Below are 16052 nucleotides of genomic sequence, written 5' to 3'. Positions count from 1 at the left end.
AACAACTTGTAGTGCATGGAAATCCTGGTGGACTCTGCGGGTCAAGCTAATGGTCACTATTCTTTCAAGAATTTTAAGCTGTTACTTAAAATTCAGTCTTTTCCATCCAATAGAACACTAACCGAGATGATTACTATAACACCCTACAATACAATACAGGAAGACGATACGTATTGTTCTGTGACAACCCTCACCAAAACAGGTATCCGTACAAATTAATTAATATTTAATTAATGCTTAATTACTGTGCTTGCTTACAATTGTGGTTAAACTGCTTCTTGAATTCTGATACATACGTATTCATGCATCATACTTTATTACTGTCACTCCATTTATTACACACAAAACTATAGTGACAAACTTGATGCACAAAAGCACAGTTAGCACAATGAACGGATAACCCAGTAAACATGTTGTCATAGCCAGCCCTAGACAGACACTGTCTCTGAGGCCAGTATGAGCCGGGAATAGATTACTACACTATTAGGGAGTGTAGGGAGGTGAGGATTGTAGAACTGCGTCAATAGGTGATAGTTATAGTGACCGGATGTGCCTAAAACATGTGTTAATTACAAAATTCTGCACTTTGTGCAAAAATTCAGCATTTAACTTAACTAGTAAAGTGCAAAAACATGGGGAAATAATACTAGACACTTTCCAAAGTGTCGGGAACTTATTGTGTCACTAAAAACACTATAAAAGGCACTTTAAAGCTTTACTTGACACTTTAACGGATCAATATCCAACCGGACAACCGGACTTTACCCGGAACATAAAAATATTGCCAATAACATTGTTTATCCTTTTCTGAGCTAGTTAGGGTCCCCGAACACCCTAACACCCTTTATATTACACTACACACTAATAACCAATTTAAATTCCTAACTAACCTAACTAGACACTTAACTATCCAATTGAAACCCAACCATACCCCCCTCTCATCCGATCGGTTCCCCAAAGGTGGGGACACACCACCCATTTCTTGATTATTTTAATAAGCCTTGTCTAATATCTTGTGAACATAATATATGTTGGACAAAAGCACCAAGATGGATTATAAGAATGCTTAAGAGATAACCCTTTCATTCACTAAACACTTCACAAAAAATTGCTCTATCTTCCCTCTCCTTTGTGTTCGGCCGAGAGCACACACACACCCACCATCATCATCAAGTTTCGATCAAGACATTTTACATACATACCAAGGTGCAAGGTGACATACAAGGAGGCTCGGTGCTTTCAGAAACTCAAGAACCTCTCTACATTGCTTTTATCCACCTTGTTTACGCCGTGTTTCTTCCCTAGCCTCGAGCTAGTAGTAAGTGCTTCTAGACATCCTCTTGTTCTTGTTTAAAGTGATTAATAAGAGATTTAACGGTTAAAAGTCAAGAACACACAAGATCATAACTTAAAGTCTTGAAAATGTGATGAACAAGATGGATAAAGAGTAACTAGTGGTGTAAATCCTATGAATCTTGTCTAGATGTGGTTATTTTATGTTGTTATTGCTAGTAGTGGAACGGATCGTCATCTAACCATGCTAGATCATGTTCATGGAACATGAACTAGTGATATGTTAAGTGTAAAAGTTGTAAGATGATGAACTCTTCCACTCACAAAACATGAACTTGTGTAAATGTGATTTTTCTTGTAAAATAAGGTTCTAAACTAGTAGATCTAAAGATCTACAAGTGGTTTTTCGGAAGAACCAAGTGAAATATACAAGTCTTGTTAAAAACCCGGATCTTACATACACTAAAAGCATTTTTTGTGAAAAAGCAAGTGTGTAAACACTTGTGTAACAAGAAGATTTAACAAAGAAACATTTTTGTAACTTTTGACTAGAAGTTGTCAAATTACATATTCTTTTAAAATAAAATTTTCAAGAAATAAATTTTATTTTTAAAGAAAACAAGATCTACTAAATATGTTAGGAAGTTACTATGTATTTTTACAAAACTTACAAGTTCATGAATTTGCGATTTAGACTTATTTTGACAAGTTGGATGTTTGAATATTGTATATTGATGACTGGAAAATTGTTTGATTGAATTTTGAAAAGAAAATGATATGCTAGTAAGCGTGGCCACCTCCAGTTACAGAGGAAACTCTGGCGAAATTTTTCCAGAAAATAACACTTAGAAATATTTTTGTGACAAGTGTTTATGAATATATTTTTAACTTGTTTTTCCAAATAAAATTCGCCATGATCTTTATTACAAAATAACCAAGTGTCGGAGGTGGAATTTTCGTAAATAAAACTTGTTAAATATATATTTAGAATATATATTTCATAGTAAAAAGCTTGTGTGATTTTATGATTATTTTGTGAACTAGATATGTTATTTTTAGAGTAAAAATAATATAACTTGAATACACTGAGAAGTAACGACTCCAAAAATAATAACAACGCTTTCACATATAAATATTTAAGTTACACCGGTATTGTTATTACCACGCGGACTTTAAAATGTAACTTATGTATTTTCAGAAAATACTCTTAAATGCGTATTTGGATAAAAGTATTATTTTGGAAATTGTATGGAATAAAATATAACATTTTTTGGGAAAAATATGTATATTTTGGAGATAGAATATTTTAGACAAGTGGTTTAAAATAAATTGTGAGACTTAAAAATATATTTTCGGAATTATAAAACACACATGTATTAATACCCCCATCCTTGGGAAGGAATATAATTATTAATAATTAAGGAGTGTAAATACGAAATAGTTGTCTAACTATTTCCCAAAAACGTTAAACCTTAAGCCAAGGCACGGCCGTCCGTCTAATAGAAGTTAGTACGTGTAGGTTGTCACGCAGCAGGTTGATTGAGATTTACTATTTCGAGACGCACTTCTGTGAGTTCATGTCCCCCTTTTCTCTTAACTGTTTTCAGTTTTTATACTTCGGGGGTGAAATACATTTTACTATGATTACGGATACTTTTATACATGGTATGGTTAGCTTAAGGAGAGTTACTACTTAGATCATGTGAGTAGGTAGGCGGAAACTAGAGGCCATTAATCCTCATTGTAGGACCGAGGGTCATTAGCGGTAGATCTATCTGGGTGTAGCGAGCCCAACTCCAGGCCCAACTGTACGGACCTCGGGGTGACTTTGAGCCCGACGCAAAAATCTGCTAGGTTTGAGTCTTCCTACTGCACTTCACACATATCATTGGCCTTGCAAACCAATGGTGATCTCATTTTTTCCTTATTTGCTACATAACAGGGATTTTCATATATACAAATGTATTACAAAGGTTTTTACATACTCACTTACACATGAACTCGCTCAACTTTTGTTGATTTTTTTAACTTACATGTATTTCAGGGAATTAGGGATCTGGCGAGGTATGCTATGTCTTCATGCTGCGTAGGAGAAGTGATGTCATCCAAGTTTAAGGGTTGTGGCTTTTGCCTGGACGAGTCACAAGTCTTAAACTATGCTGTTTCGTGTTATGTGGTTGTGTCTTATGAACAAGATTTTATTTTGTTGTGTTGAATTTTCGTTGCATGTGTCGACGTTTGAAAACAATGTTGTCGTATTTTACTTTTAAAACTTGAATCAATGGATGATCATCATGGTTTTATTTTCATATAACTTTGTTGTGGTTAAGCTATGGTATTAAGAAGTCACACCAAATAAACCCACGCTTCCGCAAAGCCAGGGTGTGACATGTTCGCACCTAACATTCGATCTACAACACGAGTTGTTTGAGACTAGTCATCTAAACAAACAAAACTTGTTAACCACTCATGGAGGATCTTTCCTTAACATTCTATAATTCTTGTACGTGAGTTGGTTCTTTGGTGTCTATGATACCTTTTCTTATTTATTGGAAATGAATACAATAAATTCCGTCATTTTGACATTTGTCTTATCCAAAGGGATAGTATGGCATGAGCCATGCTACAACTCCCTCATTGCATTCTATTCGACATCTATGAAGATCTTATTGATCTTGTTGGAAGCTCAAGCACTATTACCATATTCGTCATATGGACAAGTACGACAAAGGAATTTCTCCACTTTGGATGATCAAAGCCTATGTAGTATGGAATGCATACTATAGGGACGGATGCCACTGGTTGGTTTCCCCTCCTCAACAAATTATTTCGTTTTCTATTTAGACATATGACCAATATACGCAAGAGGCACTACGCATTTAGTTGCGGTTATCCACATTATCATCTATTCGAACATGTATGAACAATACGATCTTGAGGTTTCCATGACTGATTTCATTCTTCATTCGTGGGCACATAATAGACTATATTTACCCTAAATATAAGTCTAAATTCCTTGATACTAAGTATCAAAAGTAACATGGCGCTAAAAGAAAGTCTACAGCCGGAAAGTTACTGATAAAGCTGAACTAAAGTTCTTATGGAACAACACGAGGGTGCAGAAATTGTACAACATGAGGTCAATCGAGACGACACTAGTGACGGTACTGGTGGTACTGATAGTTCAAGTGGTTCAAATCCCGATGGATCGGGAACGACTGGCAATGGCATACCGGAAGATGCGACAGCACAAGGTTTTAAGTCTAAGGCCTTTCCGGACTGTAAGTCGCAAGAACTCGTTAATACGAGAGGTGCGGTAGGTTCTGTCCGCCAAATAATGTATCGCACAAAAGGTTTCCACTAGTTTAATAACAACCTCAAGCTACTTATGTTAATTCCATAACACATCAATCATAGTTTTTTCTGCAAAATAGAAAAGTTAAACTCTAGTAATATACCAAAGCAAAGTACGTTAGTACGTTGAAGTTACAAAATTTGCATTATTCTTGAACCAGGAAGAAACGAAAACTAAAAGGGTTTTTTTTTTTTTTTTTTTTTTTTTGTATATAAGATTTACACATGCATGCATGCATGGCGATATTTATGAAAATTTTAATAACTTAAATGAAATGATCACATTAACACCCCATAAGTTTGTTGGCCCCCTTTTGCTTAGGCTTCTCAGACACCGTGCCATCGTTTCCGGCGAGTGCTCGATACTTGTCCTTTCGGGTAAAGGCAGTACACTCATAAGAAAGTGTAGCTGCAATCACCCTTTGTATATAATTAGCCACCTCATGGCTAGACTTGCCGCTGCTGCATGTTAATTCTAGAGGCAACTTATTCAAGAAGGTGACTTCATAAACCGGACTAGGGTTCATGAAGAAGTAAAAGGGGTCCATCCCTTTCCACCCTCTCGCCGTGGTACCGTGAAACATGCTCATCTTGTTGACCATCGCCACCGGCACAAGGTGGTCAGTCAGCTCCGCAAACATGGCCGAGAACCGGAGTAGAAAGGGCTCCCTACAAGTGGTACCCTCCGGGCATATAGCTAAGTCGCCTTCTTCCAGAAGCTTCTTGATCATGGAGGCGTCGGTGGCTCGGTCACGGGATAACCGGACGGTCTTGATGGGGGAGATGACCTCAGAGAGACGGGAGACGGAATAGGTGACGGCAGGGATGGGGCGGCCGAGGGCGGTGGAGAGAAAAATGGGGTCAAGGAGGGTGCGGTGGGAGCAAATAAAGAGAACACCGGTTTGTCCGGAAGCTTTATTGACCGCTTGGGGAGGGTTTCCTTTGACTACGACGCGAACGCCGAGGGCCCAGAAGGCGTAGTAGACTAGTGGCATTGGGAGAAGTGCACCTGCGGCGATACGGAGGCAGGCAAGGAGGAAACCAATGGGTATCCATAAGAGGGTGAGGATGGCCATTAGGGGGGTGGGCTTTTGTACTAGCCGCCCATCGTGGAACACTATGGGCTTAGGTAGCTTTTCGTTTGGTACGGGCTTCACTTCTGGGTTGTATGGCACAATGTAACTCTCCTGTGAAAAAACAAAACATTTCATTTACTATATGTATATGGACAACCAACAGTTTGCTTAAAATAATAAAGATATATCATGTACCTTGCATAATTCCATAAATGGAAAGTCTGTAGAGCGGTCACCCAGCCCAATGTCTGGTTGATTGTCGTGACCAAATTGTTTAACAAGTGCGTGAGCCTTTTGTTCATCCACAAGGACGCCCGGGCTGAGCACAAACCCGGTTGCTCTACCTTTATAGGTTCCAATTTCCGTCCCCAAAACTATATCAGCTCCCAAAAACTCCTTCAAGAAACCCTCCACCATGATCCTTGGGTTGGCCGTCAGCACGCATCGCTTCCCACAGGCCGAGAACACCCGCCATGACTCAGGGTGGAGGTCACTCGAGTAGAACTTTGGCAACACCGCTCTACCCACGGACTCAATGTCAGACACCTTCATTCCAGCATAGGTGGCAAATATAAGGACCTGGATACCCGCAGACTCCGATACAAAGTAGTAAAGAAGCCCCGCCAATGGTGCCGAGAGGAGCACCATAAGAAGGCGAAGAGCCCCGCCCGCCTCAAAAGCAACCAACGAAAAGTAAGGGAACGAGCTTCGACCTCTCAAAAGGGTCCCGTCCATGTCCGCCACCACCGTATCATTCTCCCGACCAATCGAACTACATGTTTCCACTGCCGGAAACGTCTTCTTCATTTTGATTATGCTTAACTGCTTAAGTGTCAGTCTCTTGAAGAAATTTCATTCATATATAAATACGTTTTCATAGTTTGTCACGTAAAAGTCAACAAAGGACAATTTTGGTGGATGATAACAATATACAATTTCTTAACTCTTCTTGTTCTTGTAGTTGTAGTTGTAGTCTTTTTCCATAGAGTACCCCGTCAAATATTGTTGTAACTTTTTTTTTTTTAAATTAATACTGAATAGTGTGTTTGATCATGAGCAACAATTATCGATTATTAAATTTATCACAACAACAACTGCGTATGTAAACCAAATCGAAATTTTGTATCAAGGATTATTATTAATATTAATAAAAAAACATTTATGAACAAGACCAATAAGAAGAGTGTTGGGTACGTGGTCCTCACTTAAGTTGTTAGTTATGTAAAGTAAAAAGAGTAAATTGCCATTTTATCCCTTATGTTTTTTAAAATTTGTCATTTTAGTCTTTGAGATTTATCTAAATTTATCATTTTAGATCAAATAGTTTTTTTTTTCTTCTGTGGGTCCCTGACTTTTCACTTTTATTGTTATTTTGATCACATACCCTAACTTCGTCCAAAAACCTCATTTTTAACCACGGGTATTTTGGGGATTAACTTTATAAATCTTTTCACTTGCCATTTTTATTCATTCTTTTATTACAATATGTAAACACAGTTTAGGCCATGGGGTATGGGGCTTGGGTTGGGGCGTGGGTTGGGGGAAAACGCCCAAGACACCACCCCAGGTGGGCTTGGGTTGGGGCGTGGCCCTTGGGGCTTGGGTTTCAAGCCGGGCGTGGGGCGGGGGAAGCGAGGTGACATGGCGGGCTGTGTATGGCCAAAAGAAAAGAGCCGTTGGCCAACGGCTATATTAAAAAAAATAATTTTTCTTCCATTTTTTCACTATAAAATTCACATTTTCTTCCATTTTTTACCACATTCAACCACATCTTCTATACATTTTCAATTCTCCTTCTACAAAACGAAAAAAATGCATCCTTAAAACCGTGCTTATGACCCGACCAACCCGTATGCACTCCAAGAAAGTAATCCTAGCCCACCACCCAATCGTCCAATTCCTCGTCCATTTTTCATACACTCTTCTATGCCCGACATGGCGGGTTATGCATTGTATATCGAGAATCGTGTGTTTACTAACTTCCCACACACCGACGATTCGATACCTACCCCGTTTTCACAATCGCCCATCGACCTTTCACCAACCTCCATAGACCTTTCACAAAACGAATCCGTTCCCGAAACTCAACCACCCAATGATGGTCCTTCCGCATCGAAACCCATCAAAAAGAGAAGTCAAAAGAAAAAAACCGAGGCGGATAAAGTAGTTGAAACCGCCAAACGAAAACAACAAAAATGGGTCGTTGCTGAAGAAGTTGCATTGACGAGAGCTTGGTGTCAACAATCTCAACATTCAACTTTAGGTATTCTTAACCTTTGTTTTTATTAATGGTTATTTTTTATATAACTTTGTAATATATTAATTTTTTTTATTAAAATAGGAAATTCGCAACATCGAACCGCCCTGTGGGAATCGGTTAGTAGAGTATTCCCTGAAGAAATGGGAAGGAAGGCTTATCGTGAAAACGATAGCTTATCCTCAAAGTGGAACGAGATAAGCACCCAACTTACAAAATTTAGTGGTTTTTTAAATAAAGCAAAGCAAAACCCTAAAAGCGGTGAAACCGAAGCCGACATTTTGACAAATGCAGTGGTCACATTCAAATCAAATGTGGGAGCGACTTCCGTTTCATGCATTGTTGGGAGATTTGTAAGTTCCATCCAAAGTGGGCGACTATCCCCATTGGTAGCGAAACTAACTCGTCTTCCAAAAGGTCAAGGGTCTCGTCCCAAGCCCAATCTGATGCACGAGATCAAGAGTTTGAGGACCTTTTGGATGATTCGCCAAGCCCAAACCGGCCTGAGTATGGAAGAAATGCCTCAAGAAGGCGTGCTCAAAAATCAAGATCTGGTACGGCATCGCCTTCAGCTGGGAGTTCGGGCTCGCGTAGGGGAATATACAGCGAGCAGTTGGATGACATTTCATGCAAGTTGGATACATTCAACGTATTCCAACAACAAAGGGCCGAAATACGAAGGAGCAAAGAAGCAAGAGATGCCGCTAGAGATGCCCAGAAACAAAAACGGGATGATTTGAAATTTCTATCCCAGCCCATTGATCACCTGTAGGGTGACGAGTTACAACTAGTCTTGGCGTTGAGAGAAGAGATAAAAAACAAATATAAAAGTTAGGAATTTTTTTTTGTAATTTTCTTTATTTAAAAATATTAAAAAATAAATAAATTTGTTGTTTTAAATAATATTCAAATAGCCAGCGGGTCAGCCAAGCGGGTCAGCCCAGCGAAGCCCACAAACCCACGCCCCAAACCCCCGCCCCACCATACCGTGTTAAATGTGGGTTTAGCCCATGTCTACCACCCAAGCCACGTGTCAACTAATGCCCCAACCCAAGCCCAACCCCCGCCCCACCATATCCCACGGTCTTAACCTTTTTAAAAAGGTTATTGGATTTTAGTAATCCTAAATTACAGTAATAATCACACAATTCATCAGTCGATGATTGAAGCAACAACAATGTGGAATGCTCGGCCTCCAAGTTCAACCTTTAATCCCGACGTCGATTATGCTATGTTCCAAAACCCACAAAGTTAGTGTATTGATCCCCTATTTTGTTCGATTAATGTTGTTTATGTGTCTCTAAGCCGCTCAGGATGCGAAGGGTTGTTCCCTTTCCGCCTCCTAGATCCGGCGACCCCAACGCTTGGTCTTCCATTAGCCAATCTTCTCGTTGGGGAGGATCACTAACGAACACACTCTTTCCGGACAAACTGAAACCCCCTTCAAAGACTACAATTTTGGCTCCCGGAGCTTTGGTTTCCATTGTAAACAATGGCATGGCTGGGTTAGCCGATGAAGCCAAAGATCTTGCCAAAGATCTTTGGTGTCTTAATCTTAATGGGATCGCAAACTTCCCGGGAACATTGAAACCCAAACTTCTCTCAAAAAGAAAGATTGGCTCGTCTGTTAATTTGTGACGTGCCGACACACCTTTGGTCAGGAACCACTTTTGACCTTATTGGGAATTGTCTGGGGAGGGTTGTTCGTCCTTCGGAAGCCAAGTCAAGCCACACCAACTTGGTGCAGCACTCCCAACCTTTTTAATGGGTTTTGGTGTAGCATTTCCAACCTTGTTAAAAAAAGAGGCCCATAAAATCTTTGCATCCTGATTCAAAGAAGAATTTGCGCATAGATCGATTCTCAATTGCTTGGGTTGTAAAAAGCTTTCGGATGAGGAAGTGGCTTCTCTTATATTGCCTTTATCTCTTGGTGAAATTAAAGTAGTGGTGTGGGGCTGTGGGAATGATAAAGCCCTGGGTCCCGATGGATTTAATTTCCGTTTCATTAAAAGGGTTTGGGATCTCTTTGGGCCAGATTATATTAACCATCACTTCTTCGAGATGGGATCAATTGCTAAAGGTTATTCCCCCTCTTTTATTTCCCTTATCCCGAAAGTTAATGATCCGGTGGTCTTCATGAATTTCTTCCTATTAACTTTATTGGGTCCGTTAGCAAGGTTATTTCCAAAATCCTTGCTAGTAAGCTTAAAAAGGTTATTAATTCGGTTATCTCGGAATCCCAATCGACATTTATCAAGGAAATGAATATCATTCATGGGTCGTTTATGACTAATGAAATTCTTGCTTGGTGGAAGAAAAAGAAAGCCAAGGTTCTCATGTTCAAATTGATTTTGAAAAGGCTTTTGACCATATTAATTAGGATTACATCAACTCTCTTATGAAACAAATGAACTTCCCAAGAAAATGGAGGAGTTAGATTATGGGTATTTTGTCTTCGGCTCGCTCCTCAGTGCTTATTAATCAGTTTCCTTCATTTGAATTCCAATTCTATAGGGGTTTAAGGCAAGGTGACCTGTTATCGCCCTTCCTCTTCATTTGGGGCATGGAAGGGTTGGTGAGTATGTTATATAATGCCTCATGCCTTAGGATTTTTAAAGATTTTTCTTTTCTGAATAATGTCTCTTCCATTTCCCATCTCGTCTTTGCTGACGATGCCCTTATTCTAGGGGAGTGGTCAAAGGATAATGCATTTTCTATGGCAAGGATCCTTAAATGCTTCCATCTAGTTTCTGGTTTAATGATTAATTATGCTAAGTCCATTTGCTTTGGCGTGGGGGTGAATCCGAGGGACGCTCTTTCAGCTACGAAGGGACATTTGGGGTGATTTAGGAACCTTGCCTTGTTCATATCTTGGTCTCACCATTAGGTCAAATAAGAATAAAATAATGAATTGGAATATAGTTCTTGGTGTGTTGGATAAGTGGCTCTTTAATTGGAAAGCGTTGGTCTTTTCCTAGGGTGGAAGACTAATTCTTCTCAATTACGTCATGGAAACTCTTCCGACCTACTTCTTTTCTCTTTTTAAAGCGCATACTAGCATGATCTCTCAACTTGAAGTGAAAAGACGTTCAATTTTTGGGGAGTTAACGAAGACACGTACAAAACCAATTGTGTTTGCTGGAGAATAGTGACTACTCATATTGACGTTGGCGGATTAGGCCTTATGCCTCTTCGGGACGTTAACATCGTTCTTTTAACCAAATGGTGGTGGTGTTTCAAAACCGAGCCACTCGCCCTTTAGAACAAAGTCATTTGCTCAATTCATTCATCAAACCATTCGTGACCCATCCTCCCCTACACTAAAAGCATCAACAGCACATGGAGCTTCATCGATAAACTTAAAAACCATCTTGCTCTCACCAACATCGACCTTGGTTGTCTAATCAAAGGCGAAGTGGGGAAACGCGATAAAATTCGCTTATGATTGGAGCCTTGGTGTAACACCTCGAAATTTGTGTTCAATATATAAACGACACGTGTCATATAAGACAAAAGCATTATAAACCCGGATTTAGTTAAAGATGTATAGAAGGATTTTTAAACATGTCGACATGTTAATTTATACCTCTGAACGACTTCATTATGAATCCCAAGACCCTAATATGAATAATAAACATCTAGTATACCTTTAAATCCAGTGATTTCTAACAATAATGGATTCCAAATTGCAAGAATGGGATCCTATGAAATAATGCACGATAAACCTTCGTTTATGAATTCTTGTATAGTTCAAACCAATAATACAACATGATAGGGTAGACACAACTGATCAAGCATGGGTTAAAGGCCTCATACTGACAATTCCTGGCCCAAAAACATGTTATACAAGTTGCATGTTCGAAGCTTGAAAGGTTATTTTTTTTTTGCCTTCTGGTAAAGGCTTACGGACCGTAAAGGTCCTGCCTTACGGTCCGTAAGGAGTGCCCAGATGCAGAAACTCAGACAGCAACCTGTAAAAACGTTTTAACCGACTTAAAAAGATATTTTCACTCTCATGGGCGACCCCTAACAGTTCCTAGGCACTAGGGACACTTGTGGATGATCCATGATCAGTTGTAGCATGATTTGTCATGATCATAATGAATCAAAGGCACTATATAAAGGCCTCATTGTTGCAACTTTGATCATTCACTCCCAACTCAACTTCTGATCATTTCTGGAGCTTAAGGCCATTCCCTAAGCATCTCTAATCGTGCATTGGACCTTGGTAAGTATCCTTGACCATCCTTAAATGAGTTTTACTTAGTTGTTAGCTTAGAAGTCAAACCGTCGTAATTAACGTTTGACTTAGCGATTAATCACTAATGGTTTAGTGTTTAGTCGAATCAAAGGTGGTTATAAGTTGGTAATCATGTGGGCTTTAAACCCTTAAAAGGGCACCCTCTGATTCCCATTCTAACCAGATCAAAGGTCGGGTCAAAGTTTGTATTAAAAAGTCAACAGAAGCATGATTTCCGAATTAACATATAATTAGCAATGTAGAAGGCATGTAACCTATTTTATCACTCATATAACATGCTAATAAGTATAAGAACTGGTCTAAGCTTGTTTGATCCGACAATTTTCTGTTTAAACCCGGTTCGGAACCGAAAGTCGCAAAACTTTGACTTTTGTTTTGACTTCAGTTCTGACCCGATTCGGTATGATTTAGAAATGCCTTAGAGCTTCATTGGAACCAAGTTACAAGTTGGAATAACCCTCTGTGTTTGGTTCGTTGATTGCTCGATTCGTTTACACGGTTCCGTTAAATGCCTAATGTTGACCAATATGCCCTTTTGACCATAAAACGAGAATTTTGGATATGTGAAAGGACAATAATCTTTGTTACTGATTTATAAACATGTACCTAAATTTTCACATCAGTTGGAAATCTAGATTAGGAATTATGCTCATTAGCGTAATTAGAGCGCCTTTTAGTAATTAAACGGCGTCATTAGCGCAAAGCCTATCTAAACCCAATTTTCGACACCAAACCTTTTACCCACTGATGTAATATAATATTTTGGAATTTTTAAAATTTTTTAATTATTTTTAACCTGCTCATAACGGCGTCATTAGCGCAAAGCCTATCTAAACCCAATTTTCGACACCAAACCTTTTACCCACTGATGTAATATAATATTTTGGGATTTTTAAAGATTTTTAATTATTTTTAACCTGCTCATAACCTAAGGTTATGACCTTGATTCGGTAAATACCGATTATACCCTTTTTGGTTATAAAATGAGTTCTGCATAGTATTTTGACGCCAATCCAATCGCTACCGATTTTATATAATAAATGAAGTATTTTGAACTTTATAACCTGATCAGAAAACTCAGATTTCCTGTATAACCCGGAAATCGCTTAAAATGGCTTTTTAAGCATATTAAACACGTAGCCTATGTTTAAAACCATTCTTGTCATGTAAGACTTATCACAACTGATATGACCTTTTAAAATAAGTTATTTTACTGATATATTCGGATCCAAATCTCAGGATTTCATCTAACCTCTTTTATAACCTTTAAAATGACCAAAATACCCATGCGGGGCTTAAATGGAAATTAAACTCGTTTTGGGCATAATGGAAGATATCCTACTGATATCCCAACCTAATCAAGGCATGTTAACTTAGGAAACCTGTAAATGACTCTCATGGTTACCCGTTACGCCTCTCGTGCGTTCGGTTCAGTTTATGTAACTAGTTTGCATAAATTAGCCGAAACGGTTCAAACTTTATCGTTTTTATCTCAAAATCCTGAATGTGTTTAGATTACCCATATTATAGTAGTCTTTAAACTTGTTGGGTCTAAATCACAATCTATTCCGGTCTTCGCTTAATCACGCGTTCGAACCGTATCTTTCTTTAAAAACTAACCGGTCTAAGTTTAGACTTAATTAAAGACCCGTTAGGATTCTGATAGGTTATTATGAACCTTCGTTCCAGAATAGGAGACCCGGTAAAAGCTACACGCACTTGCTTATTGTGATTAATACTTTGCAAAGGTAAATACTTTTAACTTAATTTCCCTTATACGGGCTTGGGGTACGGTATATAAAATACCGCTTGGTCCGGCATTGAATCTTTAACCAAATAGAGGTTAAATCATTGATATGCTCCGTTTTGAAATGTTTTGTTTGCTTAAAGCCTTTGGGGGGTTAATGACCATGTCCCGGATATCCTTGGCATCATCTTACGAGATGGCCATGACCTGAGCACGGGGTGTAGGCGTACACCCGTCAGTACAATAATAAATAATGTGGTGTGTCTATTGATCTTTAACCCGGTCTACGGATCAGGCCACTGAACGCATAAGGAACATGTAATTCTTCTACAAGATTATATTCAAATAATTATCCCAAGTTATAAAAAGTTTGTGCCACGTGCATTCAAATCAATTTTATTAAACTTTTCAAAATGAGTCGGTTGAATGTATTTACCAGTGTAAACTGACGTATTTTCCCAAAAAGGTTAAGTGCAGGTACTACGCGAACTAGGCTGGCTTTCTCCTAGCGTCCACAATAAGTCTCGCAAGCTTGGATGTCAAAACTGTTGAACAATGTTTCCTTTTTATTTTTGATCCACCTGTGGATTATTTTCAACTGTTTGTGATACTTGATATTACAATTATATTCGGTTGAAATATATCTATCTTTTGCTTCCGCTGTGCATTTAAATATTGTGTTGTTTGACTATAATGATATCAACTACGTCACGATACTCCCCACCGGACCCACCGGTAATAGGTGGAAATATCTGGGTGTGACACTTAGATTCACCAGTGTCATTTCAATCTCTTTTCACTCGTTTATTTTAGCTCGAGAAGCTCAAAAACATGCTTCTTGGAAACTCCTTTAGCTTGTTAAACGATGTTATAGCCTGGAATTGGGATTGGAAAACCTCAGATTGGCCTGGGCCTAAGGTTTTTGAGCTTGTCGGCCTGGTGCAGCTTCTCGCGCAATTTCAGTATTCAACCAAACCAGATAAATGGACTTGGATTGAAGATTCTGGTGGTTTTTTTCTGTTTCTTCTATGAAATTTATCCTTTTCGAAGCTTCGAATCATATTGTGTCGCATGATCCTATTTTCATCTGGAACAACAAGGTGCCAAAAAAAGTTAACCTTTTCTCTTGGAAGGCGAGTCAAAACAGAATCGCCTCTTTAACCGAGCTCGTGAAGCGAAATATTGATGTTGGTTCTCTCTCTTGCAAGCTTTGTTCGGAATCAGATGAAACATGAAGCCATCTTCTCACCTCTTGCATCTAGGTGGCTGAAATTTGGCACCATATTACTACTTGGTGTAACATTGCACCTTTGTTTGCTTTCTCGCATTGGCGGATCTGGCCCAAAAATTCAGGAGTATCCCCATTTTTTTTACGATTAGGAGTATCCTTTGTATAAAACCAAAAATAAAAGTTTCGCACTACGTAGACGAAGTTGAGGGTTAGTTTTACACTATAGAGACGAAGTTGAGGGTGCTTGTACACTACCTCTGCCCGTGCTTTCACGATTAACAACCTCCTTTCGATTCACGAGGCTTACAACTTGGGACTGCGAAAAAAGGAAACAATTTAAGTTATATTTTTTACGGCTTGCTAATGCATTTGAAAGGCGAGAAACGAGATTGTTTTTAGGGGAAGAAAAAGAGCATAAATCTCGCTATGAGAGACACAAAAACGCTAAGCTTCTTTTGGATGTTAAAAGGCATAGTGTGGAGGGATTGGATTCGTTGCCCTTTGTAATTTCTATTTTTCGCCTTGTTTTTTTCTAGTTTCTTACTAGTTTTGGTAATGAAATTCGCTGGTCCTAAATCAATTAAGTCTATCGGGGTTAGATTAGAAAATGAGACCAATGGGATGGTGGTCCATTGGCAAAGGCAAAACATTTTGATCGGAGTGTCACGGTCCAATCAAAGATACATATATAGATCCTAAATACCTCAAACAAATAGTAAGTGAATTCAAAACAGATACAATACAATTAATATAAACTTCAAACGCAATTTGTCACAAATCAAAATTAAAACAAATGTCAAACCCTAGAAATCTTACAAAATCTACACCGGGGT

General features: G+C 38.8%; 1 protein-coding gene across 1 annotated transcript; it reads right to left on the bottom strand.

Moving 5' to 3' along the window:
* Positions 1-4746: 4746 nt before the first annotated feature.
* On the bottom strand, positions 4747-6530 carry LOC110870731 (glycerol-3-phosphate acyltransferase RAM2). The gene is made up of 2 exons (XM_022119899.2): positions 5919-6530; positions 4747-5834 (listed from the first exon to the last, which is right to left on the bottom strand). The coding sequence occupies exons 1-2, from the start codon at positions 6528-6530 to the stop codon at positions 4932-4934; spliced, it is 1515 nt and encodes a 504-aa protein (XP_021975591.1). The 3' UTR covers positions 4747-4931.
* Positions 6531-16052: the final 9522 nt, after the last annotated feature.

Source organism: Helianthus annuus, chromosome 8, assembly GCF_002127325.2.
Source record: "Helianthus annuus cultivar XRQ/B chromosome 8, HanXRQr2.0-SUNRISE, whole genome shotgun sequence".
Lineage (NCBI taxonomy): Eukaryota > Viridiplantae > Streptophyta > Magnoliopsida > Asterales > Asteraceae > Helianthus > Helianthus annuus.
This window is presented reverse-complemented; position numbering and strand designations above follow the sequence as displayed.

Bases quoted from the DNA above. Each gene is read 5' to 3' on its own strand.
- LOC110870731 (XM_022119899.2), bottom strand. From the start codon at position 6,530: ATGAAGAAGACGTTTCCGGCAGTGGAAACATGTAGTTCGATTGGTCGG. The intron at 5,835-5,918 runs GTACATGATATA...GTTTTTTCACAG, and splicing joins CATTTATGGAATTATGCAAG to GAGAGTTACATTGTGCCATA.